The sequence below is a fragment of the Eleutherodactylus coqui genome, chromosome 7 (assembly GCF_035609145.1).
Source record: "Eleutherodactylus coqui strain aEleCoq1 chromosome 7, aEleCoq1.hap1, whole genome shotgun sequence".
Classification (NCBI taxonomy): Eukaryota; Metazoa; Chordata; class Amphibia; order Anura; family Eleutherodactylidae; genus Eleutherodactylus; species Eleutherodactylus coqui.
Genome location: NC_089843.1, coordinates 63309303 through 63335126, shown reverse-complemented (window position 1 = coordinate 63335126; position 25824 = coordinate 63309303). Strand labels below are relative to the sequence as shown.

The 25824-nt window shown below is 43.8% G+C and overlaps 1 protein-coding gene across 4 annotated transcripts in view; it reads left to right on the top strand.

Moving 5' to 3' along the window:
• The window catches only part of ATP8A1 (ATPase phospholipid transporting 8A1), a 197879-nt gene that overhangs the window by 44523 nt on the left and 127532 nt on the right, over positions 1 to 25824 (top strand). For all 4 annotated transcript variants that reach the window (XM_066573135.1, XM_066573136.1, XM_066573134.1 and 1 more), the window contains 2 exons: positions 12120 to 12165; positions 13093 to 13133. In XM_066573135.1, the coding sequence (XP_066429232.1) occupies positions 12120 to 12165; positions 13093 to 13133 (87 nt within the window). The remainder of the gene's footprint in view (positions 1 to 12119; positions 12166 to 13092; positions 13134 to 25824) is intronic.

The window sequence follows — 25824 nt, the reverse complement described above, 5'->3', positions numbered from 1 at the left end:
TGCTGTAGATGTGATAAGGCCGTTCTCACCCTGGTGATCCCGCAAGGTAACCGCCATGATTCCTTGCTGATCTTTATTTACAAGTAACCTTCAGTGATGAGTTATACTGCTGGTGACCACTGCAGCCAATCAGGGACCAGAGTGATCTTGTGCTATACTTCTTCTGGGATCCATTGCTGAGCGGTGATGGCAGTAGCAGGCCACATGACTACTGCAGCCACTGATTGGCTGCAGCGGTCACATAGTAAACACTGGGAGGACCATGTGTGCTGCACGCTAAATCGCGGGGGAATAGGACAGCTAACTAGTGGTTCTGTTCTTTTACCATTAGTGTTGAGCAAATGTTTGAAAAGTTCGGTTCAACTGGTTTGCCGAACTATGGAAAAACTATTTGATTCGGTCTGAATTGGTTCAAACTGAGCTAGAACGTCACCAGTACTCCTAAAAACTGGTGTATATACTGTACAAGAGTTCTAAGACGACTCTTCTGTTGCCTTACAGCATTGGGGTCCCAAGTTCCAATCTGACCAAGGACAACATCTGCATGAAGTTTGTATGAATGCTTGTAGAAACACATGTAAACTTCCATGTAGATGTCGTCATTGGTCAGATTAGAAATCTAGAACCCCAGAGCTGCAAGGCAACAGAGCTGACCGCTGAGTGGAGGGGGAGAATCCGTTCTAGTGGCTTCGGCTGAGAAAAAGCAAAGCTCGACCTAAGACTGGGTTCGACTGTTTCGGTCCGCACACTACAATTTACCACATTTCGGGCAATTTTTTTTTTTTCTTACTTAATTTTGTCCAAAACTGTACAATCCCTTTTAACACACAGATTTTTTTTTCCAACTTTACTATCAAGATTACTGTAAATTTCAGAACCAGATTTTACAGTCTCCTTCTCTGAATGCTACGGTCTAGAGCAGCGTTCTCTAAGTAGTGGCTGTCCTGGCCCCTTGTATGTTGCAGCTTTCTTTGTCACACTTTTGAAGGGGTTGTACCAAGACTACAAGTTATCCTCTATCGCAGGATAAGGGATAACATGGTGATCCTGGGTGGGGGTCTTACCTTTTAGTCCCCTACTGCTCTCAAGAATGGGGGTCCCCATTTCCCCCATCTTCCTCATTGGGGTTACTGCAGCCCCCGCAGTGGAGAGGAGACTTAATTGGGAGCGCTAGTCACGCAACGCCACTGACGTTCCACTTCCAATGGGACTGTGGAGATACCAGAGCCATAGTCACTAGGCCCTAGGATGCCATGGGAACCGAATAGCACCCCACAATCTTGGAGAGGGCAGAGGGAGCCTACGATCTGTCCAGCCTTTTAAAATCCAGAGTTGGCGTTGACATGGCTTCTCAATGGTTAAACAGCCAGGATCAGAGTTAGCTCCAACTTGGGCTGTTGCGGTTGGGTGTCAGCTGTGTTTTACTCTGGAACCTGCTATGTAATTCATGTGTGGACGCCCATGCTTCCCTATGGGCGGCTTGATTTACGAGTGACCGGCAAATCGGATCCGCCCGTGGACATCGGGCCTTACCTATGTGGTGTAAAAGGGGACAAATGCAAGAAAGTATGAGACTGCAAAACCACGGAATCCACCGAACAGAATTTTTGAAGCCTGTTGCCATGACAATGCATATCTGTCAGGCTATATCTGTCTTTGCAACGATGCAAACTCACTGTTGCTCTAGATTTTTAACCCCTAAGTGACGGCGCTATCTTAAAACAATGTCCTGTTGCAGGACGTGTATGGAGGGAGGTAGCGCCGCTATCTCCCTCCATACAGCGCGGCGTCAGCTGTTTATTACAGCTGACACCCGCGGGCAATAGCCGCGCTCGGCCGTTCGGCCGATCGCGGCTATTAACCCTTTGAATGCCGCTGTCAATTCTGACAGCGGCATTTAAATCCCCCGAACGCTGTTTGGGGACCCGCACGACCCCCCCGCGGTGAGATCGGGGGAAGCCGTGCATGTGTCATGGCAGCCGGGGGCCTAATGAATGGCACCAGGGCTGCCTTAGCAGACTGCCTATCAAGCCATCCACACAGGGTGGCTTGATAGACTGCCTGTAAAAAAAGCAGTATGACGTAATACTATAGCATTACGTCATACTGCAGGAGCGATCAAAGCATCGCATGTTAAAGTCCCCCAGGGGGACTTCAAAATAAAGTAAGAAAAAAGATCAATAGTTTTTTTTAAATTGTAAAAAAAAAAAAGTTATAAAAGTTTAAATCACCCCCCTTTTGCCATATCAATTACTAAAAAATCTAAATCATAAAATAAAAATATGTATTTCGTATCGCTGCGTCTGTAAAAGTCCGATCTATCAAAGTAGTGCATTATTTTTCCTGCACGGTGAACGTCGTCCGAAAGAAAAAAATAAAGAACGCCAGAAATACACTCTTTTAGTTACCCTGTCTTCCAGAAAAAATGCAATAAAAAGCGATCAAAAAGTTGTATGTATTCCAAATTGATACTATTGGAAACTACATGACATCCCGCAAACATTGAGCCCTTGCACAACTACGTCAACAGAAAAATAAAAAAGGTATTGCGCGCACAAAATGACCGCAGAAAATAATTGAAAAAAATTAAATATCTTAAAAAAAAATACAAGTACTACAGCAAAAAAAAACTATATAAGTTTGGTATCGTAGTAATCATACTGACCCATAGAATAAAAATATCATGCCATTTTTGTTGCAGTTTGTGCGCCGTAGAAACAGGACACACCGAAAAATGGTGGAATGTCTTTTTTTTTTTTTTTTTTTCCATTTCTCTCCGCTAAGAATTTTTAAAGTTTTTCAGTACATTATATGGTACAATAAATAGCACCACTGAAAAATACAACTTGTCCCGCAAAAAACAAGCCCTCATACAGCGACGTCGATGGATAAATAAAGGAGCTACGATTTTTTAAAAGGGAGTAGGAAAAAGCAAAAATGGAAAAAAGCAAAAAAGCTCCGTCACTAAGGGGTTAAACACTTGCTAAGCCTCAAAGTAAATTGGAGACTGAAGGTTACAACTCTTATATATTCGTACATGAGGCTAAATTGCAGACCTGTGGTTCTTGACAAGGTTGTAGGTGCCAGAATAGCAGATTTATGATGTAGGATCCTTGGAGAGAGGATGGCCAACTTGGTTGGCCTTAACCCATTTGCTACTGGTTGACAAGAAAAAGTGCTGGATCCACTTCTCTCGGGGTGAGGAATTGTCACAGGTGTTATGTAAGGGAAGCAAAGGGGAAACCTACACCAGGCCCTTCTATTCTAAAATCAAGCACCATATTGCGTGAGTATGTGAGCGCCCCCCCCCCCCCCCCCCAGTGTCCATTTTGAGGTCGGCCTCACCTATGGTTCTGTTTGTTGGTTGTAGTGGTGACCCCTGCACTAGGCGATATTGCAGCATGGGCTGGGGTTGAGAGTGCTAATCTCCACACCGCAACTTCTCTGTCCAGCACCTGCACTATTCTCATGCAGCAAGAAATTGGCCATTTTTATAACTTTGCATGATCCTATCAAAAAATCCCCAGTGAGCACGCTCAGTTCTACTGCACCAAAATTGGGTACATTTGGCAATTTTGGTGCAATTTTTGGCACCTTTATCAGTCCATCTGCATGGCAACTTTTTGCCCTTTAGGATGAGTCACTTACAGTAGGTCTTCAGAAATGTGATCAATGGTGGTCTGCTGCATGAGACCCCCACTGATCAGCTCTTCGCTGGGGCAACTGCAAGCTGCGGAGTGCTTGAAATGTACAGCTCTGTACACACTTGATTGATCAAGAAGGGCGTCACAGGCAAAATTCTCAAGGACAAGTCAAGTTAAACCCTTAAAGGGGTTGTCTCGCGAAAGCAAGTGGGGTTAAGTACTTCTGTATGGCCATATTAATGCACTTTGTAATATACATCGTGCATTAAATATGAGCCATACAGAAGTTATTCACTTACCTGCTCCGTTGCTGGCGTCCCCGTCTCCATGGCTCCGTCTAATTTCGGTGTCGTCTTGCTTTTTTTAGACGCGCTTGCGCAGATGGGTCTTCTCCCTTCGGCTTGGCTCGGCAGCAGCGGCGTTTTGGCTCCGCCCCCTTGTACGCGTCATCGCGTAGCTCCGCCCCGTCACATGTGCCGATTCCAGCCTCCCTGATTGGCTGGAATCGGCACATGTGACGAGGCGGAGCTACGCGATGACGCGTACAAGGGGCGGAGCTACGCGATGACGCGTACAAGGGGGCAGAGCCAAAACGCCGCTGCTGCCGAGCCGAAGGGAGAAGACCCATCTGCACAAGCGCGTCTAAAAAAGCAAGAAGACATCGAAATTAGACAGAGCCATGGAGACGGGGACGCCAGCAACGGAGCAGGTAAGTGAATAACTTCTGTATGGCTCATATTTAATGCACGATGTATATTACAAAGTGCATTAATATGGCCATACAGAAGTACTTAACCCCACTTGCTTTCGCAAGAGAACCCCTTTAAGGAGCCGGGTGCTTTGTCTTAAAGGGCAGACACTTTTTAGGGATTTTACCCGTATGGCTGTTTCATTACAAAGTGCCAGACCATTCTTGTATATGTAGTCCACCATGCAGACTAGCAGGCTGTTATTGACATCATTAATAGGTTGCTAGTCTGCATGGTGAACTACATATACCAGAATGGTCTGGTACTTTGTATCTACTCGGTGTAGGAGTATACACCAAACAGCCACCCCTCTATATAAAGAGGTTGTGTGAGTGGCTGTCTCATCGGTGTCCCTCACAGGTGTAACTGGCTCCCTCATTTGGCATTTGGCAGCCTGCATGCTGAGGGGGTGCACATATTTGCCCTCCTGTATCAGTTTGTATATGGCCATCTTCAGTGATTATCTGCCCACTGGCAAATGTTTTAACACGGGGGAAATCCCTTTACGACATATAAGCTGTCATTTTTAGCTTTAAACCATATAAATCCCATTCGTGTAAAATGTTTTATCCTTCCTAAAGCACAAAAATATACTTAATTGTCCATATACAGCTCTCAAAATGATGAATGCCAGATGTTTTTTTGTATGAGATATTGGTTCTTGTGGTCTTTTTTATATTAGAGTATACCGTCTGTAATATTACATGCATATCTGTTGGGTGAGTGGATTAGCCTGTGCTCTATAAACATTGTTAATGGAGGGTGGGGAGGATGGATCTACGTTCTAGTACTATGCCTGAATGCTTACTCCAACCACATTGCACAATTAACCAGTAACATAATCTTGACTGCAAACGGTGACCTCATGATGCTGCAGCCAAATACCTGGACCGGTGCCAGCCTGCAGCTGGTATTTTACAACTCCACTCAAACCCTGAGGACTCGATGGAACAAGCTGTTTAACCTGTTTTTGAAGGAGGTTTTTTTTTGCAATAGAAATAAACGTATGTCACATATTTATAAATGTACACTGTGCACAGTATGGGTATGTTCACATGGACTTTTTGCTGTGGGTTTTGCATCACATTTGTGGCACATCTGCATCCTCTAAATGTACAGTGTGGATTTGAAATTTGCTTGCGTGAGCTTTACGGCATATCGCTTTTTTGACGCGGATTCCGTGCTGGAAAGTCTCTGAGCAATTTGTCAAGCCAATGAAAATTGTTGGGTCTCTAGTCCTGGAACCCACATGCACATAACTGCATTCAATGGGTTTTCTGTGATTTAATAACTATTGATGACCTATCCTCAGGATAAGTTATCAATGGGGGTCCACTGCTCGGAATCCCTTGTGATTTAAAGAGGCCGCAGTGCTTGAGTGAGTATTTTTCTGGCTTGTGATTTCATGTTAGCCCCAGCGAAAAACCGCAAGATTTCCGCCGGGAGAAGCGCTGCTTCAAAAGCACTTAGCTGCAGGTTTTGAAGCGCCCTGGCTGCTTGCGCTTCCACTGCGTCCGGCGCTCCCATAGAGGAGAGCGCGGCCGCAGCGGAAGAAGTAAAAAAATGAACATGCTGCGGCCGACGAATCCGCGCCGCAGTGCCAGCTTCGCCGCGGCGGATTTGCTGTCCCGTGTGGACGAGATTTCTGAGAAATCTCGTCCACATGGCTGTCTAATCACGGGATTAGCGGCCGCAGGCGGATTTGCCGCGGCGAAATTCCGGACTGTGTGAACCCAGCCTAAATGATACAGGACATATCTTTATGTCCTGGGTGAGGGGTACTTAACGCAACAGGACATAAGCTTGCACCCTGTGGATGGTGTAGGATCAGAAGTGAGTCAATGCCATCTCGGAGGGCTGCTGTGACTGTTAGCTGGCATCCCTCTGCAACAGTGGGGATAGATAACAGTAATGCCCCGCTGTTAACCCTACATGTCCCAATCAATATACATTGCGACATGTAAAGGGTTCACAGAGGGATCGTGCTCCTGCTGTTATGTCATTGGGGCCAATGACATTGGCCCGTGGCTGCCATGGCCTGTGATTGCTATTGTAAGTGATAATGCATTGCGGTACAATAGTACTGCGCTGCATTATTGTAGTGATCATAGCTTTGATGGTTCAGGTCCTCTACAGGGACATAAAAATGTGGAAACCCCCCCCCCCCCCCCAAAATAAAGCTAAAAATTTAAAATCCTCTTTTTTGCGCACTATACTGTTTGTCTAAAGAAATATGACAGCTAAAAAATGGAGGCAGAATGCTTCTTTTGTTCATTTTGCTTCCCAAAAATGCAATAAGGCCGGGCTCAAAGAAAAATGGTCGGATTCCGCAAGTGAAGACCTGCGTATGATCGCAAAAGCGAATTGGTCATGTATGTGTGCGGTTTTCTGCATGGATGTACATTTAAGGACAACTTATTATTCCACGTGGAAGTACGGACGCAAGCAGGGAACGACATCTGAAAGTTGCCCAACCCCCTGGAAACACCCTTCTGTTACTCAGGCGATATTCTTTTGTGCTGTTGTGGTGAGCGCTGTTCTGAGAGCCATCAAGAGGGGATACTGCTCTCCAGGCTCGGCTGGTTTGTACTACTTATTTTGGAAGTAGTATAAACCACTTTAAAAACAAAACCCTTATTCTTGTGGAGGAAGAGCCCAGAGGAACAAGCAGAGGTTGCAGCCAGCAGTCTGGATGGTGTGTTGCTCCCCAGACTGTCCTACATTGTCTGCCCACAAATTCCTGCTTTCTTTATACCATTTGGTATCTGATCTCGCAGTAACATGCGTACGAATCCATGTCCATATGCACTGCGGATCGAACGCGTCCATAGAGATCAATGGATCTAATGCACACAGAATCTGTGGTAAAATAGAGTATTCTGCGGATTCTTCCGCTCACAGAATCTGCAAATGTGAGCGAACCGCCGAAAGCCAATGCATTTTAATGCCCGCATATCGGATGCGCAGACGGTAATCGCCTCATATCTGCCAGTCAGAGCAGTGTAAAAGGAATTTTAAAAAAAGCTGTGTGTACCGCAAAATAGTACCAATAAAAATTACAAGCCCCCACAGAGCTCTGTCCATTTAATAAAAAAAAGCTATGACTTTGAAAGCAACAATGTAAAAAATCCAAAGAAGGTTTCAATGTGCAAAAGTGAGAAACCCCTAAAAATTTGGTATTGAGAAAATAGATCGTGTCTAGAGATGAGCGAGCGTACTCGGAAAAGCACTACTCGCTCGAGTAATGTGCTTTATCCGAATATCGCTGTGCTCGGGTATGAAGATTCGGGTGCCGCTGCGGCTGACAGGTGAGTCGCAGCGGGGAGCAGGGGAGAGCGGGCGGGAGAGAGGGAGAAAAAAGATCTCCCCTCCGTTCCTCCCCGCTCTCCCCTGCAGCTCCGTGCCGGCACCCGAATCTTTAGACCCGATCACAGCGATACTCGGATAAAGCCAATTACTCGAGCGAGTAGTGCTTATCCGAGTACGCTCGCTCATCTCTAATCGTGTCACTTATGCTGTACAATTTGGTGTAAAAAAAAAACTTTACAATTTGTACCGTAAAAAGATACCAATAAAAACTACAGTTCGCCACACTAAAAACAAGACGTCATACGGCCATATCGATGAAAAAATACAAAAGTTATGGCTTTTTCAAAAGATGGAGATAAAAATCCCCAAAAAGTCGTTGCATTTTTTGCGCCAAAATAGGCCGTGTCATTAAGGGGTTAAAGTAGTAAAACAAAAAACTATAAACATTTTGTATCCCCTGTATGTATCTAGTAAAAACTAGACCCCACCACCATTAACTGCAATTAGTTTTTTTATTTCTGCATTTTACTTGACTTAAAATGACAACTTTTCATTACATTTATATGGTAAATTAAAGGGACTATATCTGTTTTTTAATGGAGACACCTTTTCCATTTCTCCAATCTATTATCTATTTTTTTTTTCCATAATTTTAATGATTTTGTTGATTTTTAAAAAAAATCCTTTTTATGCTTTGGGCAGCCATCTTTCCTCCCTACATTTAACAGCATTTAGAGAATTTTCTTTACGGCAGCCTCATGGGCCATTCACACAATGGACAGGAGCTGACCCATTGACTTGTAGGGAAGACTGTTCTACATACACTCCGTGACCTGCTCAGAGGTCATTTTGCAGGAAGGGGGAGTAGATGGTCACAACTTCTCACCAATTGTGAATGGTGGACCCTGTGTCTTCTACATATAGGAGTTTATCTTTCAGTGTAAAGGCCCTTTTACACGGACTGAGCTGCTGAGCAAACTATGCCGACACTCGTCCCCGTGATGCTCGCTCCTGTGCTGTTATGCAGGAGCGAGGATCGTTGGCATTGCTCACAGTGCTGCCAGAATGGAGGCAGAGCGGCTAGAGAGCGTTCTCTCCCTGTATGCAGACAGCGGTTCAGAACTGAACGGCTGCTGTTTACAATCAGCGGAGCGGCATTCGGGTTTCTGCACGCTGATACTGAATAACTCTGCATGCATTTACACGGGACGCCTATCGCTCAAACTCCCGCTAGAGCGCGGCATTTAAACAACCCTGAACGATAATCGTCCCGTGTAAAAGGGCCTTAATTCTGCCTGAGACTACCGCAAAGCTTTCTCGACAGATCAAGAAGTGTCAGTCTAGTATTACACCCTGCGGCCAAAGTGAAAATGCAGGATTTTAGGATTTTTAAAAAAATATGTAGATTGTAACCAAAAAAAAAATAATTTCACCAGAAGTTCTCAAACACGTTTAACACAAAAATGTGATTTTATATAATGGGTCATTTTCTGATAACTCATTCCCTTCAATGAAATACTACTGCAAAAAAACCCAAAAACCTATCCCACAAAAAAATGCATCCTATTGGGGCCTCCTCTGGAGCGGGCCCATCCGGCGTCCACACGTACCTGTATTTATTCTGTATGCGAATAGTCCGGATGGCTCGCCGTTGGATGGTCGGCCTTAGGCTAACTCCACACGAACAAGCGCGATATGGTGCTGTGAGTCCCATCCTCCTGACACCCTCGCCATCCATGTGAAACCCCTGTGAACGCGAGGCTTTTTCGTGGCAGAACACCCTCGCATCACTTTGGGGATGCAGGGTCACAGCTGCAGCAGAGGATCGCAGAGTTTCTCCTATTCGCTTTCAATGGGAGAGCTCGCAAAGCAGCCGCCGGCCCCCATTAAAAACAATGCGGCTGCGATTTGAGAACGCAGCAAGATAATAGATACTGTAATTTTGTTTCCTGCATCAAATGCAGGTGCCGTGCAGGAAAACATTGCTCAGAGAATGGGGCCGTGCAGGAAAACATTGCTCAGAGAATGGGGCCGTGCAGGAAAACATTGCTCAGAGAATGGGGCTCATGTTTGTGCGAGATTTGTGCATTTCGCAACACACAAATCTTGCGCAGTTTCGACACCTGTGTAAAGGCAGCCTTAGACGGCTCCATTGACAGAAAAATAAAAAATTTTTTTTTTTTGAAAGTGGCCAGGTTTTCAAGGGGTTAAAAAAGGTACAGTAGGGGAGGCTGTAGTCCTTCAGCTCCTGGGATTTACTCTATGAATGTCGCAGGCATCATTTTACCTCTCTGGTTGCCTTATCCTCAGTGTGATGCTTTTGTCATATAATTGTTAGGCATTTTCATGAAAAATAACATTTTCTTGCAAATTGGTGCTATTATGTGTAAAAGTATAATAGACCGCGCTCCATTATCGCCCGGGTTCGGAAGCTTCTATACGGCCATTCGGTCATTTTTCCTTACTGCGGCTTGATTATTGGCTGAATTACTCGGATGCTTCCTACATGCTCCACACATAATCAATACATGATGAGGGGCTGCTGCTTGCTGCCAGGCTTCTCAGCCGGTTTGTGCGGGAGCATAATGCTGTTTGTTTAGTAGATGGCCTTCCACTTGTCGCATAGGTTTTTGTACAACATCCTTGTTGATCTTTGAAACTGCAGAGTCACATCCCATTTATAGGAGTGAAAAGTCCATCACCTTCTTATTGATGATTTTAAAGATTTATGGATGAGCATGTATAGTGTGAACTGCGTGGGTTAAGACCTATAGCAGGGGTGCTCTATAGCCGTGGTTCTCAACCTTTTTCAGCCCAGCGTCCCCCTTAGGTATTGGGCGCCCCCCAAGCCTTACTAGTTTAAACCCAGTCAAAGTTTACCTTGTTTACAAAGTTAAAAGTACAAATTAAAATGCCGAATACTTTTTTTTTTTGGAAAGTTGGACAATGTTTAACAGATTAGCATTAATTGTGAAAACATGTCTCTAAAAATGACCAAAGAAGTGTTTTAGTCTGCTACATTTTAGCTGCTAAAATGTAGGTGTTAAATATTTAAAAACATGTTAATTGTGCATACAATAATAGGTTTTATTGCAGAAGCAAATTTTTTTTTGGAGGGGAAGTAAGCAATAATACCATCTTTAATTATCATTCGATAGAAATGCACAACGTATAAAGAAAATGCAAGAAACCCCTTAATCCATAATGGTCAGAAGACTAATTAAAATGCAGGAACAATGAAATTTGACTAATAATGGTTGCCACAACCAATCTGTGGCATTTATGGCTGCCTTGGGCTTGATGAGCGGACGCCGATTTCACGCTATCTGCTTCTATCTTCGTCAACCGCAGTCTCAGGTCACCCCTTACACATATGTGAAGTTTTTTCTCGCTTTTGTCAGGAGCTGCTGAACCGCGCTGAAGCTCCTCTCCACTAAATACATAGATGGAAAAGCTAACATGAGCAACTTAACTTCCCGCCATAGGATAGGAATTCTTCACTTTCACCCAAAAACTGCTCTTGTAATCTGGGATGAAATTCTCTTGCGTCTGCTGAAAATGGATTGAGTACGCATGTTGGTATTTAAAGGGTACATAGATCATGAAACCTAGTTTGCATGTCTTTTTTGGCTTGTTTGAGGTGTGAGCAAAAAACGTCTCAGTCTACATCTTAAAGCTGGTCTCTGTCTTCATGTGCAATTTCTTGAAGACTCGGAAACTGACAACGCCGGTTATTGGTATAAAGGTCCAGTTTGGCAATGAAGAAAGATTATACCTTTTAGCCTTAATGAAATTCACTTTGTCTACTCTTAGCTTTGTGTTGACCTCGTTGAGTTTGTGAAATATGTCTGCGAGATGGGCAACGGCAAGAGTTGTAGTTTGATTGCATTACAAAGGCTTCGGTCAATCGGCCAAAGAAACTCCACTACTGTGTCAAAAAGTTCATAGAAGTGTCGTAAGCACTTTCCTCTTGACTGTCACCTCACTTTGTGTAGGACTAGACGTTCGAATTCTTCATCATGGTCTTCACAGCTTGCGGAAAAGACGTTCGTTCAAAGAGTGCACTTTTAGCTAGTTAACAGCATTAATTACATAGCGCAGAGAATCATACAACCTCATATATAAATGTTTAGTAACAAGGTGCTGCCGATGGATCACAGTCAGGTATAGCAGATTTTAAATGGGCTAGAAGTCTGCAATATCGACCAATCATGGGGGGTAACTATTAATACTGGGTCCAGTATTTTATTTATTTTTTTGGAAGGGGCGGTAGGGCATTTCACTTGGAGGTTCCTCCTGATTAGGGGTACAGTTTCTACTGTTGACACGCACTTTTCCTCGTCTCAGCGCTTTTGCTCTGCTTATCGTGTCTTTGCATCCAGTATTATTACTAATACATTTTTTTTCCCCTCTTCAGAAACGGCACAAAGCTGACAATATTGTGAACAAAAAAATCACCCAGGGTAAGATAACCGTTCTGTAATATTTGCTCTTTCAGTTGATTCAATTCTGTCTAGTTGTGGTAAGGGTATGGAGCCAGCCTTGAGACCTGGTCATCATGCATGTGTTTCGGTTGGCTTAATTTGCAAGGCAAGAATTTAGTGGTGGACTGTGTGTGTGTCAACTTTTTCCTACAGTTTTGCTGGTGTTGTCTATTCTGCCATTCCACAGATGCTAGTATTAGGGTAGCTCATATGTTCGCCATCACTTTAGTGTGGCATTGCACTGATAGGTAGTCTGCCTGTGCAGAAAGCAGCAAGAGAGAAGCATACCCATACCAGGACAGCTCGTAACATAAATACAGCATTGGAGCCCAGCTTGTGCCGCTAATGCAAGCCCAGCGCCCAGGCTCGTGCCCTAAATACACAAGCAGAACTAAGCAACTGTGTTGTGGGGGCACCAATGAGCTGGCACCTACACCTTGGAGAAGACAAGGCCAGAAGGATGATTTTATGTAGCTCCACAAGACTCTACCACACAGAGAGAGAGGATCATCTGCCAGGGCAAACCTCAGGAAAGTATTTGTCCCCAACGTACATCCATTTGGTGCCCCCTACAAGCTGGTGGCCGGTGCCTTGTGTGATCGCACAGGTCACACATAGCGAAGACTGGCTCTGCTCCTATTCAGTTGAATGGTGGAGAGCTGCACTACCATACTGGCCCACTGCAGAATGGGCCGTGTTTTGAGATTTCCGTACGATCACAAGATCCTTCACATCAGCTAATCCGAGTGCGGGCTGGCGGCAAATATGTTCTCAATAGTTTTGGACTGTAAAACTCCTTTAATACCTGGAGTTAGCTCGGGTTCTACCTGTTGGGTCCCTTCAATTTGTGCTGCCATTTCTGATGACTGTGTTTTGTAAAAACCAATCTTGTTTTTGCCTTTTCAGTGTTACGCAATGGAGCCTGGGAGATTGTGCACTGGGAAAAGGTTTGTTTCTTCTGCATGTTTTGCTACCTAGAGTGCGTGCTACCTGTTTTATTGTCTCTGAGGAGCGAATAGAAATATCTGACAGTGAAGAACACAAGGGCGACACATTTTTAGCACTAGAAATGTTTAGTATTGATGTATAGAGAAAAAAAAAAAACCTGAGCAGTTGTACAATGACACTGGAGAGCTCAGAACTACAGACATATATTTTTTTCATCTTTGCAAGTAGGACTTGCTCGGCCCTATGTTATGGCTTTAGTCATAAGCAGAAACCGCAACGCAGTGCTGGATGGGGACATGGCGGACATCTATGACAACGATGGATCCCACTGACTACTGCTGCCCATCATGTCCCACTGATGCGTCTGCTGTTCTAACAGGAAGAATGGCACATGCAATGGAAATTTATATGGAGAACACAGTTTATTATTTGGATTAGACTAGGTTTTTCTTAGTGCCTTTTAAAGTGACACTTCAGACAAAAGCTGTGTAAGGCCCCCTATGCACGGGCGGAAATTCTGCGGCAGGATTTCCCGCAGAATTTCCGTCCATGGACGCCTGCATAGGATTGCATTGCAAAACGCAATCCTATGTAGACGGCCGCGACTTGTCCACGTGAAAACACATGCGGAAATCACATTGCAGCATGGTTTTCTGTGTTGGTCTCACAGAGGTCCGTACAGAAATGTCTCTCCTTGCGCCCCGCCTCTGCTCTGCGCATCAAAGAGCCGGAGCCGCGGGAGTGGGGAGCGCCACACTGGTCCCTGTAGGCGCCCGGGTCGGGTCCCGCTGCGAGAATTCCCACAGCGGGATCAGTCAGTACTTACGAGGGAAGATTTCCTGTTCTTTAGTTTTCTTGCTCTTTAGTTTGGCTCTATTTGATCATAGCTGTTATTTGTGACTATAGTTTAGCTACAGTGTCTAGTTTGAGGTAGTCTGGGACACACCCCCTGTCATCATTGGTTCAGGCTGCAGAGGAGGCAGGAGGTGTGTCCAAGACTACTTCAGATTAGGCACTGTAGCTCAACTACAGTCACAATTTTAACTGTTCTAATAGTCGGGCTAAAAAGCAGCCAAGGAGCAAGATCTTGGGTAAAATAAATATCAGGTAATCACCCCCCATAGGTACGTACTTGTGAAGCAATTTTGAGCTCCTGACTGGAGTCGTTTTAAGGATCTGACCAGAAGAGCAGCAGAACTATGTAAAATCTGTCCATAATACTGTGTCATGGCCTGAAACGGCAAGCTTCCTTGCCAGCTGACTTTACTATTGCAATGAGACTTAGTTTGTTCTACATGTAATTAGAAGCGTGACTACTAGATGCTGCTAGATACTGTAGAGCAAACTATTTTATTATAACATAAGTTTGTTTTTTTTTGTGATTAGTTAACACATTTTATTGATCTAGGAGCGCTAGAGCTTTGAGTCTCGTGTTCTTCTTTTAGAAGCCTCTCGAATGCCATGTTGACAATGTTCACTGCCTAAGGCTTGCATCGTTGAGGGTTCCCGAACAGATTTTCTAAACTATGTTAAAAGATCCCCAAGATTTAGAATTATGTCACAATACCCTGTGGTATTACAATAAATGCAACCTGAAAAGCCTAGAATGTCCCTTTTATCTAATCTCTCACAGGAACTGTGTGACTGTAGAGGTTCTGAAGAGCAAGGACTGCATCTCTAGCAGACATTGATGTTCTTGGCACTAAAAGGACATCTTTTCTTCTAGCCTGAATGCGAGCATGCACTCAAAGCTGGGTACAAAAATAATTTTAATTGGCTTGCTCATACATGCTACTGTAGAACATGAACTCGTATCTTTGTGGCCATCTTGGTATCTCTTCCATATCTCAGTAGAGGTAGGTCTTGCAGGAACGCCTGCAGTTCTTCGGGTGGCTTTACACGGGACTAGCATCATCCGAATAATAACCTGAAACGATGCAAATGACAGTCATTTCCGTGTAAACACTGTCATCAACAGGGTGATTAGTGATAATCCGCATAAGGGCCATTTACACAGGACGATTATCGTTCAGAATTATTCTAAATCCTGCGGGAGTTTGAACGATAGTTGTCCCATGTAAATGCATGCAACGACTGAACAACTCTGCTTAAAGTGAATGGAGGCAGGCGGGGGAAAGAGCACTTCCCAGCCACCCCGCCTCCATGACGGCAGCGCTTTCAGCCATGTTAGTGATACTCGCTCCTGTGTAAGAGCACAGGAGCGAGCATCACTGGGACACTCTGCCGGGCATCAATTGCCTGACAGCTCGTCATGTCTAAGGCTGCCTGTCCACGGGCGATCATCCGCTGCCAATAAATCGTCCATGGATCACGCTCTGTTGTAAGTCCTCATGTCCACTGGCTAATTCTATTTACAAAATCTGCGCAGGTGTCCCGCATGCGTGATCCGCACCCATAGGGATGCATTAGACACCCGCAGGTAAGTAAATACCTGCGGGTGTCAATTTTCCCTACTGCGCAGATCGCACGCGTGGGAAATCACCCGCATCATGCTCCATTTTCTGCGGGTTTCCCACACGGACGACTCCCGCAGGCTTCCATTGAAGCATATGGAAGCTGTCCAGCACACGCGCAGCTGAATTTCTGCTCTGCCGCGGGAAAGCAGGGATTCAAAAAGAAAAAAAAAAGGGTGCACAGCGCATGCACGTGGCACGCTACCGGTGTGCCGGGCAGAAGGAAAGAAGATCCGGCCACGACGGACGGGAACATGCAGCGTCTGGACAGGTGAGTAATATCAATTTATAGGCCTCATGTCTGCGTGAAAGGAGGGACCCGCTGCGGGATTCTGCATGCAGAATCTGCGCTGGCCCAAATTTTCTAGTGAACATGAGGCCTAAAGCTTTCCATAGGCTAACTATGGAAAGCGCAGCCCGACGTCTATGAGCGGAGAATCCTAGTGAATCTCCGCTCACGGGATTTAAATCGCGGCATGCTGCGATTCTCCGTGGGGAGCCTATCTATTAGGCTCATTTTGGAAACTTGTCAGTGCTCCCCCCTCCTCCCCCACTAGCGATATTCTGCCTCGGCCGTGGACAGGGGGCCTTAATAGGACATTACTAGTTGCTAGCAGTTTAGTTTCAGCTCACCTAAACAATAGTCACTGTTTGATCAAAAGTCTAATGTAAAGTCAGTTATTTGTACTTGACTGACTAATGAACAGTAAACATTTGTATAAAAGCAAACAAATGACTCTGTTGAATGTTTTAACTTTTTTGAGCAACTATCTGAAGGATAGTTTCTCAGTGTAAGGCTAACTTCACACAGATGGGCGAGTGTAATATCCGGACGTGAAACTCGTCCCAATATCGCGCTTTCCAACATGCAATTTTGCTGCGGATGCCAGGCGTCTTTGTATCAAAACCACCTTGTGCCACCTTTAGGGTCAATTGCATTGTTTTCAATGAGAGAACCTGGCATTGCAGCGCATGCACCTAGCACGTGCTGTGATGCTGCTGGCCTCATTGAAAGCAATAGGCAATGCGAGGACGTGCCCAAAAATAGGACATGCCTCATTTACATTTGTTTTCCCTGCATCGCGGTGCGATGTGGGAAAAAAAAATCGCTCGTGTATGACCCTATTCAAAAAATGGGTTCATATTTGTGCAACTCACAAGAATCTCGGGTATGTGAAACCAGCCAAAGGGTCCCTTTTTAGTGATGGCATTCATCTGTTGCTGGCTAATTGACCCATCCAGCTGGTATACAGTTAATCCGTCGTCTAGGTTTAAAGGGCAGTAGAGTGTACACATACAAAACAGACTAATTAAACTCCTACTTCTTTTATTTATTTATTTATTTTTTTTAACATAAGTTATTTGCTAGTTCGTTCATTGTTTTGTGTAAAAGGTCTACCTTCGCACAGGTTTGAACTTGGACCATGCTATGCAGGATTTAACAATTAACTTTTATCACAAAGTTTTTGAAGGTGTTGTCTAGTCTAATTAAAGCATTCCCAACTTTTCGGAATAAGCAGCTGTGTGTGTACATGGCCAAAAGCAGTGCAATTCCCTATGATGACTTTTAACCTACATTTTTCACTTCTGCAGGCTCCCTCTCTGATTCTCAGTATTCCCCGAGCTGTGATTGGAGAACAGAATCTCTTCTCTGTATCTTTCTAGCATACTTCCATAAGTAACAGCAGCATGAAGGACATTATACATCAGTGTAGACGGGAGCAGCAAGGAAAAACCCCCCTCACAGACTTTGTTTAATCCACTTCAGCGACTAAAGACAGATGTCACGTAACATCAGGCAGTGGACAACAAAATAGAAAGAAAGAGACTCCTAGTGGCCAGTACCCTTTTTTTTTTTTTGTCACTAAAGTGATTTACATTTTTTAAGGGTTATCGCATAAGGACAAGCTTGTTAAAGAGAAAAAAAAATTAAATGTCCACTAACTTTTTCAAGTCTCAAGATGGGATGAAATCAGTGCCCCTTATTCCCTGATGTTTCCTGTATTCCCTGCCAGCCTCCACTTCCTGGTCTTCCTTGAAATGAATATGTGACCGTTGTAGCCAATCACTGTCCACAAAGATGACCCACCTGCTTCAGTCAGCAATTCACTGCTGCAGCCATATGTCTGTTGGGAGGGGCCAGGAAGTGTAGAGGCTGGCGGAGGACCTACAAGGCATCAAAGTGGGGGATCAGGAAGAAGAGTATGATTGATTACTGACTTATTTATTTATTTTATTATTTTTTCTTCATTCTTTGCAGTAAAGAAATTGACCAAAAAAAACCCCAACTTTTAATTGAAAAAAAATTAGAAATCTATTCAGTATGAGGGAAAGGTTTATACATACTATTGTCATCTAGGTCTGCATGGTAACTAGAATATCCTTCCTATTTCTTATTCTCCTGCCCAACCCTCTGCATTGGGAAGGCAGGTGCTTAAATTGATCTCCTTGCCATGTGGATTGCGTCCAAGACTGTGTCCCACGGTGGCTTGACGTAGGATGGCAGCTAGTAATGAAGATGCATTTCTGGAACCCGTCCCATATTCCAAGAAACGTTGAGAATCTTGTAAATGAGAAGAATTCGTTATGAGGGTGTGAGTTATATTGGTGCAGTAATAGAGATGACTATGTGAATGGCTTGTTGTTCATTTGCTGTAATGGAAGTGCCAAGAGACACATTGTGCAAGAGGACGGATGGTAATGCAGTTATGTTAATGGCAGTGTAGATAAATCTTTAATGTGTTCTTCTGAGTTCACTAACTGGAAATAATTGATATTCATTAAGACGGAGTATTGTGGCTTCTTATTTGCCTTCCCTGCTTCCTTTCACTTCTTCTTTTTTTGTCTTTCTCAAGAAGAGAACAGCAGTTCTTATGAATAAATAACACTGAGAACGTCATTGGCTCTGGAATTAATTAGTATGTCTTGTATACTGCCACGTCTGTGTACACAATGCACACGGACCGCTCTCTTTATTCGAACTGGCATTTAAATGGATTTTCTATGCCTTGAGATGTTTTACAAGTCTACCGCATCATATGCTTAAATGTTTAAGGAATTACTGGGATCATAGATACTGTGACCCATTTAACGGAAGGTGACAGTATACAGTAGGAAGATATTGTGTGTTAAAATATACCAGTTTCATTTTTTTTTTGTCTTTTTCAAAGCATGTAACAATCATTGTAAATTAGGCAAAGTTTGTGTACTGCATACCTAACTTTTCAGACAACATATGCTCCTCCAATAGCCCTTTTGTGTCTCCTCAATCTTGTAATCTACTTCTCATTAAACATTTTTTGCTTCGCCACTGAAAATCAAGGCTGAAGTGCTATCCCTCTGCAGTCCACTGCTTGTCGTTAGGCGTTCAGCTTCTGTAGTAAATGGGAAGTTAAAACGGTTTTTTAATTTCTTAACTTTGGGGCAGTCTTCACAGGCTCAGTTTCCTGTACGCACATCTCTCAGATCAGTAGTCAGTGTGCTCATAATCTCTGCCTCAACCATTGTTAGAATTACTTTACTTGGTATGTGCACTTATCTTTGTTGTAGGTATTATGTCTCTCTAGTTTGCTGTGGGCAAAGTGGCATAATTCTTGCTAAATTGATCTTTATTGGCTGCTTTACTAGGTGTGTTTGCATGGGCACAGTATATATACAGATCTGTTTGTGTGCTCTATATATGCTGTGACTATGCAAACACAATTCATGGTAGAACCACTGCTGAAGCCTGTGAATGGCTGCGTGGTCTTATGCAGAAAAAACACCACGTGGCCACGGTGCTAGATTGTGGTCAGGATTAGAAGTCCAGTGTGTAAGCTGGCGGCCTGGTAGGTGCCCCTTCTGACTTACGATCGGTTCCCTTTGATGCAATTGTGGGGTGGCGATGGTTGCCGTGAAAGCCCTAGGCCTAGTGAAGGCTTCCAAGACTAAGCTCTGTCTTTAGGTGCATCTTGCTGAAGTATTCCACATGTGAAAGGTTCCTTATTTTTGTACTGCTGCTTTTTGAATGAGAGCGTTTCACTTTTATTCTAGTATCTTCTCTATTTAATTAAGTTTTATTTTCACATTTATGTTCAGTGATTTGGTAAACAGTAGTATTTGATCGCAACGTTTTGCCGCCATTTTTGGAAGCTGATTACTGCATCTGACATCAGTTATAACGCACCCCATTATTGTGATGGGTGATGATGTGCGTTAAAAAGCGTGAAAACACTGTAAAATAGAGCAGACAGCGCTTGAAAATAACGGAATTAGAAAACGCTGCGATCGAGCGCAGGACTGCGAGGCCGCATTGAAATGGGAGCGTTGTGCCACGGTTACTGTAGCCATCAAAATGCTGCATGTGTGGGAGCGGTCTAATGGTGCTGACCCATAGAATAAAGCTCACATTTACTTTCTACCGCACCACGAAAGCACCACCCACCCCCCACACCAAAAAAAGCACAATTTTTTTTTTTCTTTCAATCCATGGAAAAATGTTTAAAAGCTTTCAAATACATTGTCATACATTAAATGATCCTAAAACACAACGCTTGCCACAGAAAACAAGCCCCTGTGGCAATGTCTAAAGAAAAACTAAAAAAACCTATAGCCCTTGGAACGCAGTCTGGTAGTTAAAGGCTTCTAAGTTTAGATCTCTCCTGCGTTTGGCTGCCACTTAGCAGGCTCTCCCCAGGTAGCTGACCTCACCGGATCCTGGTTACACGGCCCCATGCCCAGGACGCGCTGCGTGTTTACAGCCGCCGGCTCTTGTATGGAGGCGGTGTATCACTCGCACATTTGTTTATTCCTAGCGAAATGTAAAAGCAAAAAATACCTCCGCAATGCAAATTGTTAAACTAGTAATTCAGTTCTGTCATAACATTCATTCATTCACTAGATCAACAGTACCTGATGACTTTCAGCTGCTTACTCAGTCATGTAAATTACGTGTCTACCTGCTTGGGGAATATATCGGGGAGACTTCCACAATGTCGCTGCATTCCTCTTGGCGCGCACCTACTACACTGGCTAGTAGACCTCAGATTTAGGGACCAGCATTTCACAATACGAAAAAGTTTTTTCGTTTGTCAGTTGGATGGCCGAGGAGGGAGTATTAGGCCTCATGTCCACGGGGAAAATCAGGCCCGCTACGGATTCTCCATGTAGAATCTGCAGCGGGTCCCTCCTGCCCCGCGGACATGAGTGCTTAAAATAGAAATTTAAAAGAATTAACTCACCCGCAGCGGGCGGGGAAGGTCTTCTCTTTCTCACGGCCGGATCTTCTTTTTCGGCCGGCGGATGAACTCGTCACGCCGGCGGCACATCGCCGACGTGCCGCGCGCATGTGCCGGGCACATCCGCCGAGCCGAAGCAAGAAAGATACGGCCGTGAGGAAGAGAAGACCTTCCCGGCCCGCTGCGGGTGAGTTAATTCTTTTAAATTCCTATTTTAGGTCTCCCGCGGATCCGGACGGCTTCCATAGGCTTCAATAGAAGCCCGTGGGAGACCCGCACGAAAATGGAGCATGGTCCAGATTTTTTCATGCTCCATTTTTTTTAAATCCCTTTTATTGACCATCCGCGGGTATTTATCTACCCGCGGGTGGTCAATGCATCCCTATGGGGTGCGGATCCGCGTGCGGGAGAAGAGTTAAAATCCGCTGCGGATTTTAATTCTTCTTTTGCCCGTGGACATGAGGCCTTAGGAGGGGCGTCTCTGCACCGAAAATCTGTCCTGGTTTACAGCAACCAACATAATCTTTTAATCCCACTTCTGATATTTCCAGCCCCTTGTGGTTCTAGGGGCTTGGAGTGTAATGCACAGAAGGGCAGAGAATAGTTGGAGTAATGTCCATTATTGGTGTCGGCCACAGATGTCCCTCTAACAGTGTGTCGGTGCAGTTACAGAAAGTGTTGCAAGCCATTTGGTTTGAAATATTTTTTTTCTTACTTTTTTCCAACTACAACTTGGGTGCTTCTTATGGTCTGGAAAACATGGTATTGTTTAATTGTGTGATTATTTAAATGGAATTCCAGTAAGATCCGTTCTACTGATGTCAGCTGCAGGTGATAAACCCATTTTGGTATCTGTGATCACTATTACACATAGGGTTTAACAGTATTGCTTAAAGCTGCTCATACCGTCCAATCACAATTCATCTTTTTTTTTTTTTTTTTCTTGGGACATAGAATTTATTTGAGCCCTTATCCCACATGCGTAGTTAGAAAAGGTAGTCACAGGCGCTGACACTTGCGTACCTTTCTGTCAGGTTGCCATTACTCTTTGAATACATGAGTTTCCTATTGATCTGATCAGATACTGTAGAGTTCATTGACTTGAATAGATTCTGTGAGGTTCCCGTAGTTTTGACAGCATGGAGCTGAAATCTAATACCACACACGACCTGAAGTGAATGGGGTGAGCTGCAATACCACATATAACCCATGTCGGCTGTGGCACTGTTTTTGGAAGAAAGCAGCCATATTTTTGTAAACCTTTACAGTCTATCTGTTTAGATTGACCCCTCTGGTTTTGGAACAAAATTTTGAGCCATAACTATGGGGTAGAAGGGGGTGGGTGTATATTACCTGCACTTTATCATCTTCGTCACTCCATTGTAACAGTTCCAGTCTAGTTTTTGAGTGGCCAATATGGCCGCAGTCCTTTTCTGACTACTTTATTCACTGCTCTGTGATTGGGCCAGTATGTGATCAGCACTGACCAATCACAGAACAGGATTAGTGCATCGGCAGTCTAAAACGATTAGGTAGTCTAAAGATGGTGGTGGCTGTCTGAAAACTAGAGTGGAAGCAGCACAACGGAGGACTGAGGAACAGGTGAAAAATCAAGTATGGGTAATACATGTCCTCCACCTTCTAGTACTGGGACAGAAGGCGTTTTCATGTGGAAACAGCCTCGCATCGCTGCGGGGATGAGGAAAACCCCAGAGGATCGCAGAGTGCTACCATTGATTTCAAAGGTGCCGCGCTGCTACCGCCGTTCCCATTAGAAACAGTGGGCGATATCGCCAAAAGATAGGACATGCTGCAATTGTTTCCTGCATTGCAACACAACGGGATTCTATGCAGGAAAAGATCGCTAATGTGAATGAGCCTATTCAAAATAATGTGGTTCTCGCCAGTGTGAAGGCCCCCGCTGTCATTATTTTCATTGATTGATGGAGAAATTAACCATGGATATGGACCCCTTTTTTTTTTCCTGGAGACTATTGATACCAGAGGCCCAATGTGTATGTTGCTCTTTCAATAAACTTTATTGACTATAAGAGCGGACACCCTGAAGCTATTGTCTTTCAAGATTTTGTTATCAAACAGATTTTGCAATCTGAGCATTTATTATAATTGAGAGAATCTGGCCAAGCCAACATCATTTCCAAGGAGTCCTTTGACATTTTCATTTCTGGTGCATGTCTAGTGACTTTTTCCCCCATCCGACTGTCTGTAGAAAACTGCTCAGTCTTTGTAAAATGATCAGTGCTTTTCTGGCGAAATCCCATCACGAAGAAAGCAACTGCACTGTGTGATGGTCACATTGACACAATCCCTTCCTCAATAATGTATCACCGTTCAGCCTGCCCCAGAACATCACAGCCGGAGGACAAGGCGACGTAATTGAGTTTTGTTACTTGAATAGATGCAGTTTTCTCTCCTTTTAAATAAAAGCCTGCTGCTTTATTATTCTCCTTGGGAAGACTCGGTCTTATCCTAGATAACGATGAATTGTAGCGCGCTCTGTACTTCTAAATTAGCTTTTCCAGACTTCTGCAATGTGTTAACTTTCTGTATAAGATTACACTAAATCATCAATTGAAGTTTGCACAGCTGCTTTTGAAAAATCAATCCATTTAGCTTAAGGTAAGATATTGATGTACTTGTCTGTATAGTAATATGGAAAAGTATGTACCCCTTCCATATTCTCACATGGTATGACTTGTATTAAAAGGGTTGTCCGACTGCATGAAACGGTTTAGTGGCGTGAAATATGGGTGGCTTTACACTGGATGACAATCGTTCCAATACTCGCTCGGTAGTTATTGTGACAGTTCTGTGTAAACGTGGCCACCAACCGAAAATTCGTTCACTTAAGCCCCATTTAAATGCAACGATGATCGCTCAAAATTTGTTTAAATGATGGCATATGGGTGATAATCGTTGCGTGTAAATGCTCCTATCGTTGACTCTTTGGCTGAACAATGATTTTAAGGTGAGCTTAAAATCCATTGTTTAGCTGGAGAATAGATAACAGACTGCACTCTGTGTGGTGCACAGGAGCGGCTGATGACATTGTATTCAGCTGACAACCCGTGTGAGAACAAATGAGCTGATTACAGAGCTCAGACCACCTGCTATTTTCTGCAAGCGGGCTTATGGAGGCTCATTTACATGCAAATGAAGCCAATAAAGTGCTAATGGGCATTAGTGGCCGTTAGCACTTTATGCAAAATGATCGCTAGAACTGTTAATCTTTCAATTGTTTGAAAGATTGTCTTTGCATGTAAATGAGCCTTAAGTCTTTGTTTCAGCTTACCTAAAAATAGTCACTGGTTGTTTAATTATCTGGTGTAAACAGGTAATCGTCGTCTTCCAATGACTAGCCAACAACTTTGCAGGCAGGTGTGGGCTTGGCCACCAAGGAGCGTGTAGTGGGGAGAAGTTAAAATTCAAAAGGAACTTGCGCCAAAGAACTTCATGCCCCCCAACTAGTTGACGGCCAGTATTCTGGCCTATATAAATACTCCTGAACAGTATGCTGTAGTGACTGATCAGAAGACTGATGTCCTATGTGAAGGCATCCTAACAAAAGGGGTAATACTTGACGATTTCCATGGTACCCCGCCGGTCTTAGTTCATCAAGCGATGATTAGTAGACAAAACAAGTGAGTGCTGCAGTCAATCATGACCTTAGTGGCGTTGAAACATCTCAACAGACAGCGATTGGCTACAGCAGTCACATGTCGTGCAGACAAGTTATCGCTGAAACGGGAAGAACAGAGACCATAGGGAATGTGGGAAGCATCAGATTGGGAGCTGCACGAGTGTTGTAAGGTGAGCCTTACAATTAGTGTAAAATGGCAAAAAGGAGCAAGTTGTCCAACCCCATGAAGAAAGGGGAAAAAAAACAAAACTTTTTAAGCGAAATGTGAAAATGGACCAAAGGAAAACTGTTTGACTAATGACTGAATTTGTTTAGTGAAAAACTTGTTTTGGTCACCCATGTGAAAAATCTATTGCCCCTTCACACAATGTATGCATACAACATTTTGCTGTAAGTCCGCATGCAATGGAAATTTTCCGCTGCTGCAAAAATCTGAATACTGCTACATGTACATTCTGTTGCCGATCTGCTGTGAAAATCTGCAGTATCTGAAGCAATCGCATGATTCTCTCAAAGGGGAAAAAAATCGTGAATGCAGTAAATACTCCCAAAAAAGCAGCAATTGTTTGTTTTTTTTTATTTTGCCCCACAAAATTTTGTAAAAGTTTTGCTATACCTTAAATGGTACCAGTTTAAAATACTTTTCCCACAGAAACCCTTATGCAGATATGTCACTGGAAAAAAAAAAGTTTGAATGTAGGGATATAAAGCAGCAAACGAAAGGGCTGCAACAGGAAGGAGGGTAAAGATCTAATATACTGAGCAAATCTACTGTGTTTAGTTCCGGAGCAATATGAGAAGATGGAATGTATTACAGCTTTACTACACAGGTTTGCTATTTTGAATCAGGGCAATGAACCCTGAGGGAGCCGGAAGGGTGAGGTCATACAATGGTTACAGTGGAAAGAGAAAAAGAAACTAACATCAAGGCAAGGCCCTTTCCATGTGTCCCACTAGGGCACATAGATATCATAGAGGAGCATGGAGCGGATACAAAGTTTTTGCTCTGGTGAAGTTAGTCCATCCATATAATACATAGACAGCTATTCGTTTGAGCTGCATGGCTAGTTAGAGGTTCCCTGGTAATTACATTGTGGGATTTCTCAATATAATTAGGGGTTGTCATGATTAGACAATCATTTTGTCAATATAGAAATCCCTTTTAGAATCTTGTTCTGATTTTGTTTTATAAGTAAAAGCTCAATGCAGCCTAATGATTGGCCACTCATCTTCTCTAGAAACGTGTGTATGTAAGGTGTGGGGGGGGGGGGTAATGATGCAGTTTATTTTACGGTTCATGTTAGGTGTTTGAAGTTTGGAACTGTGACTTTAAGAGGCA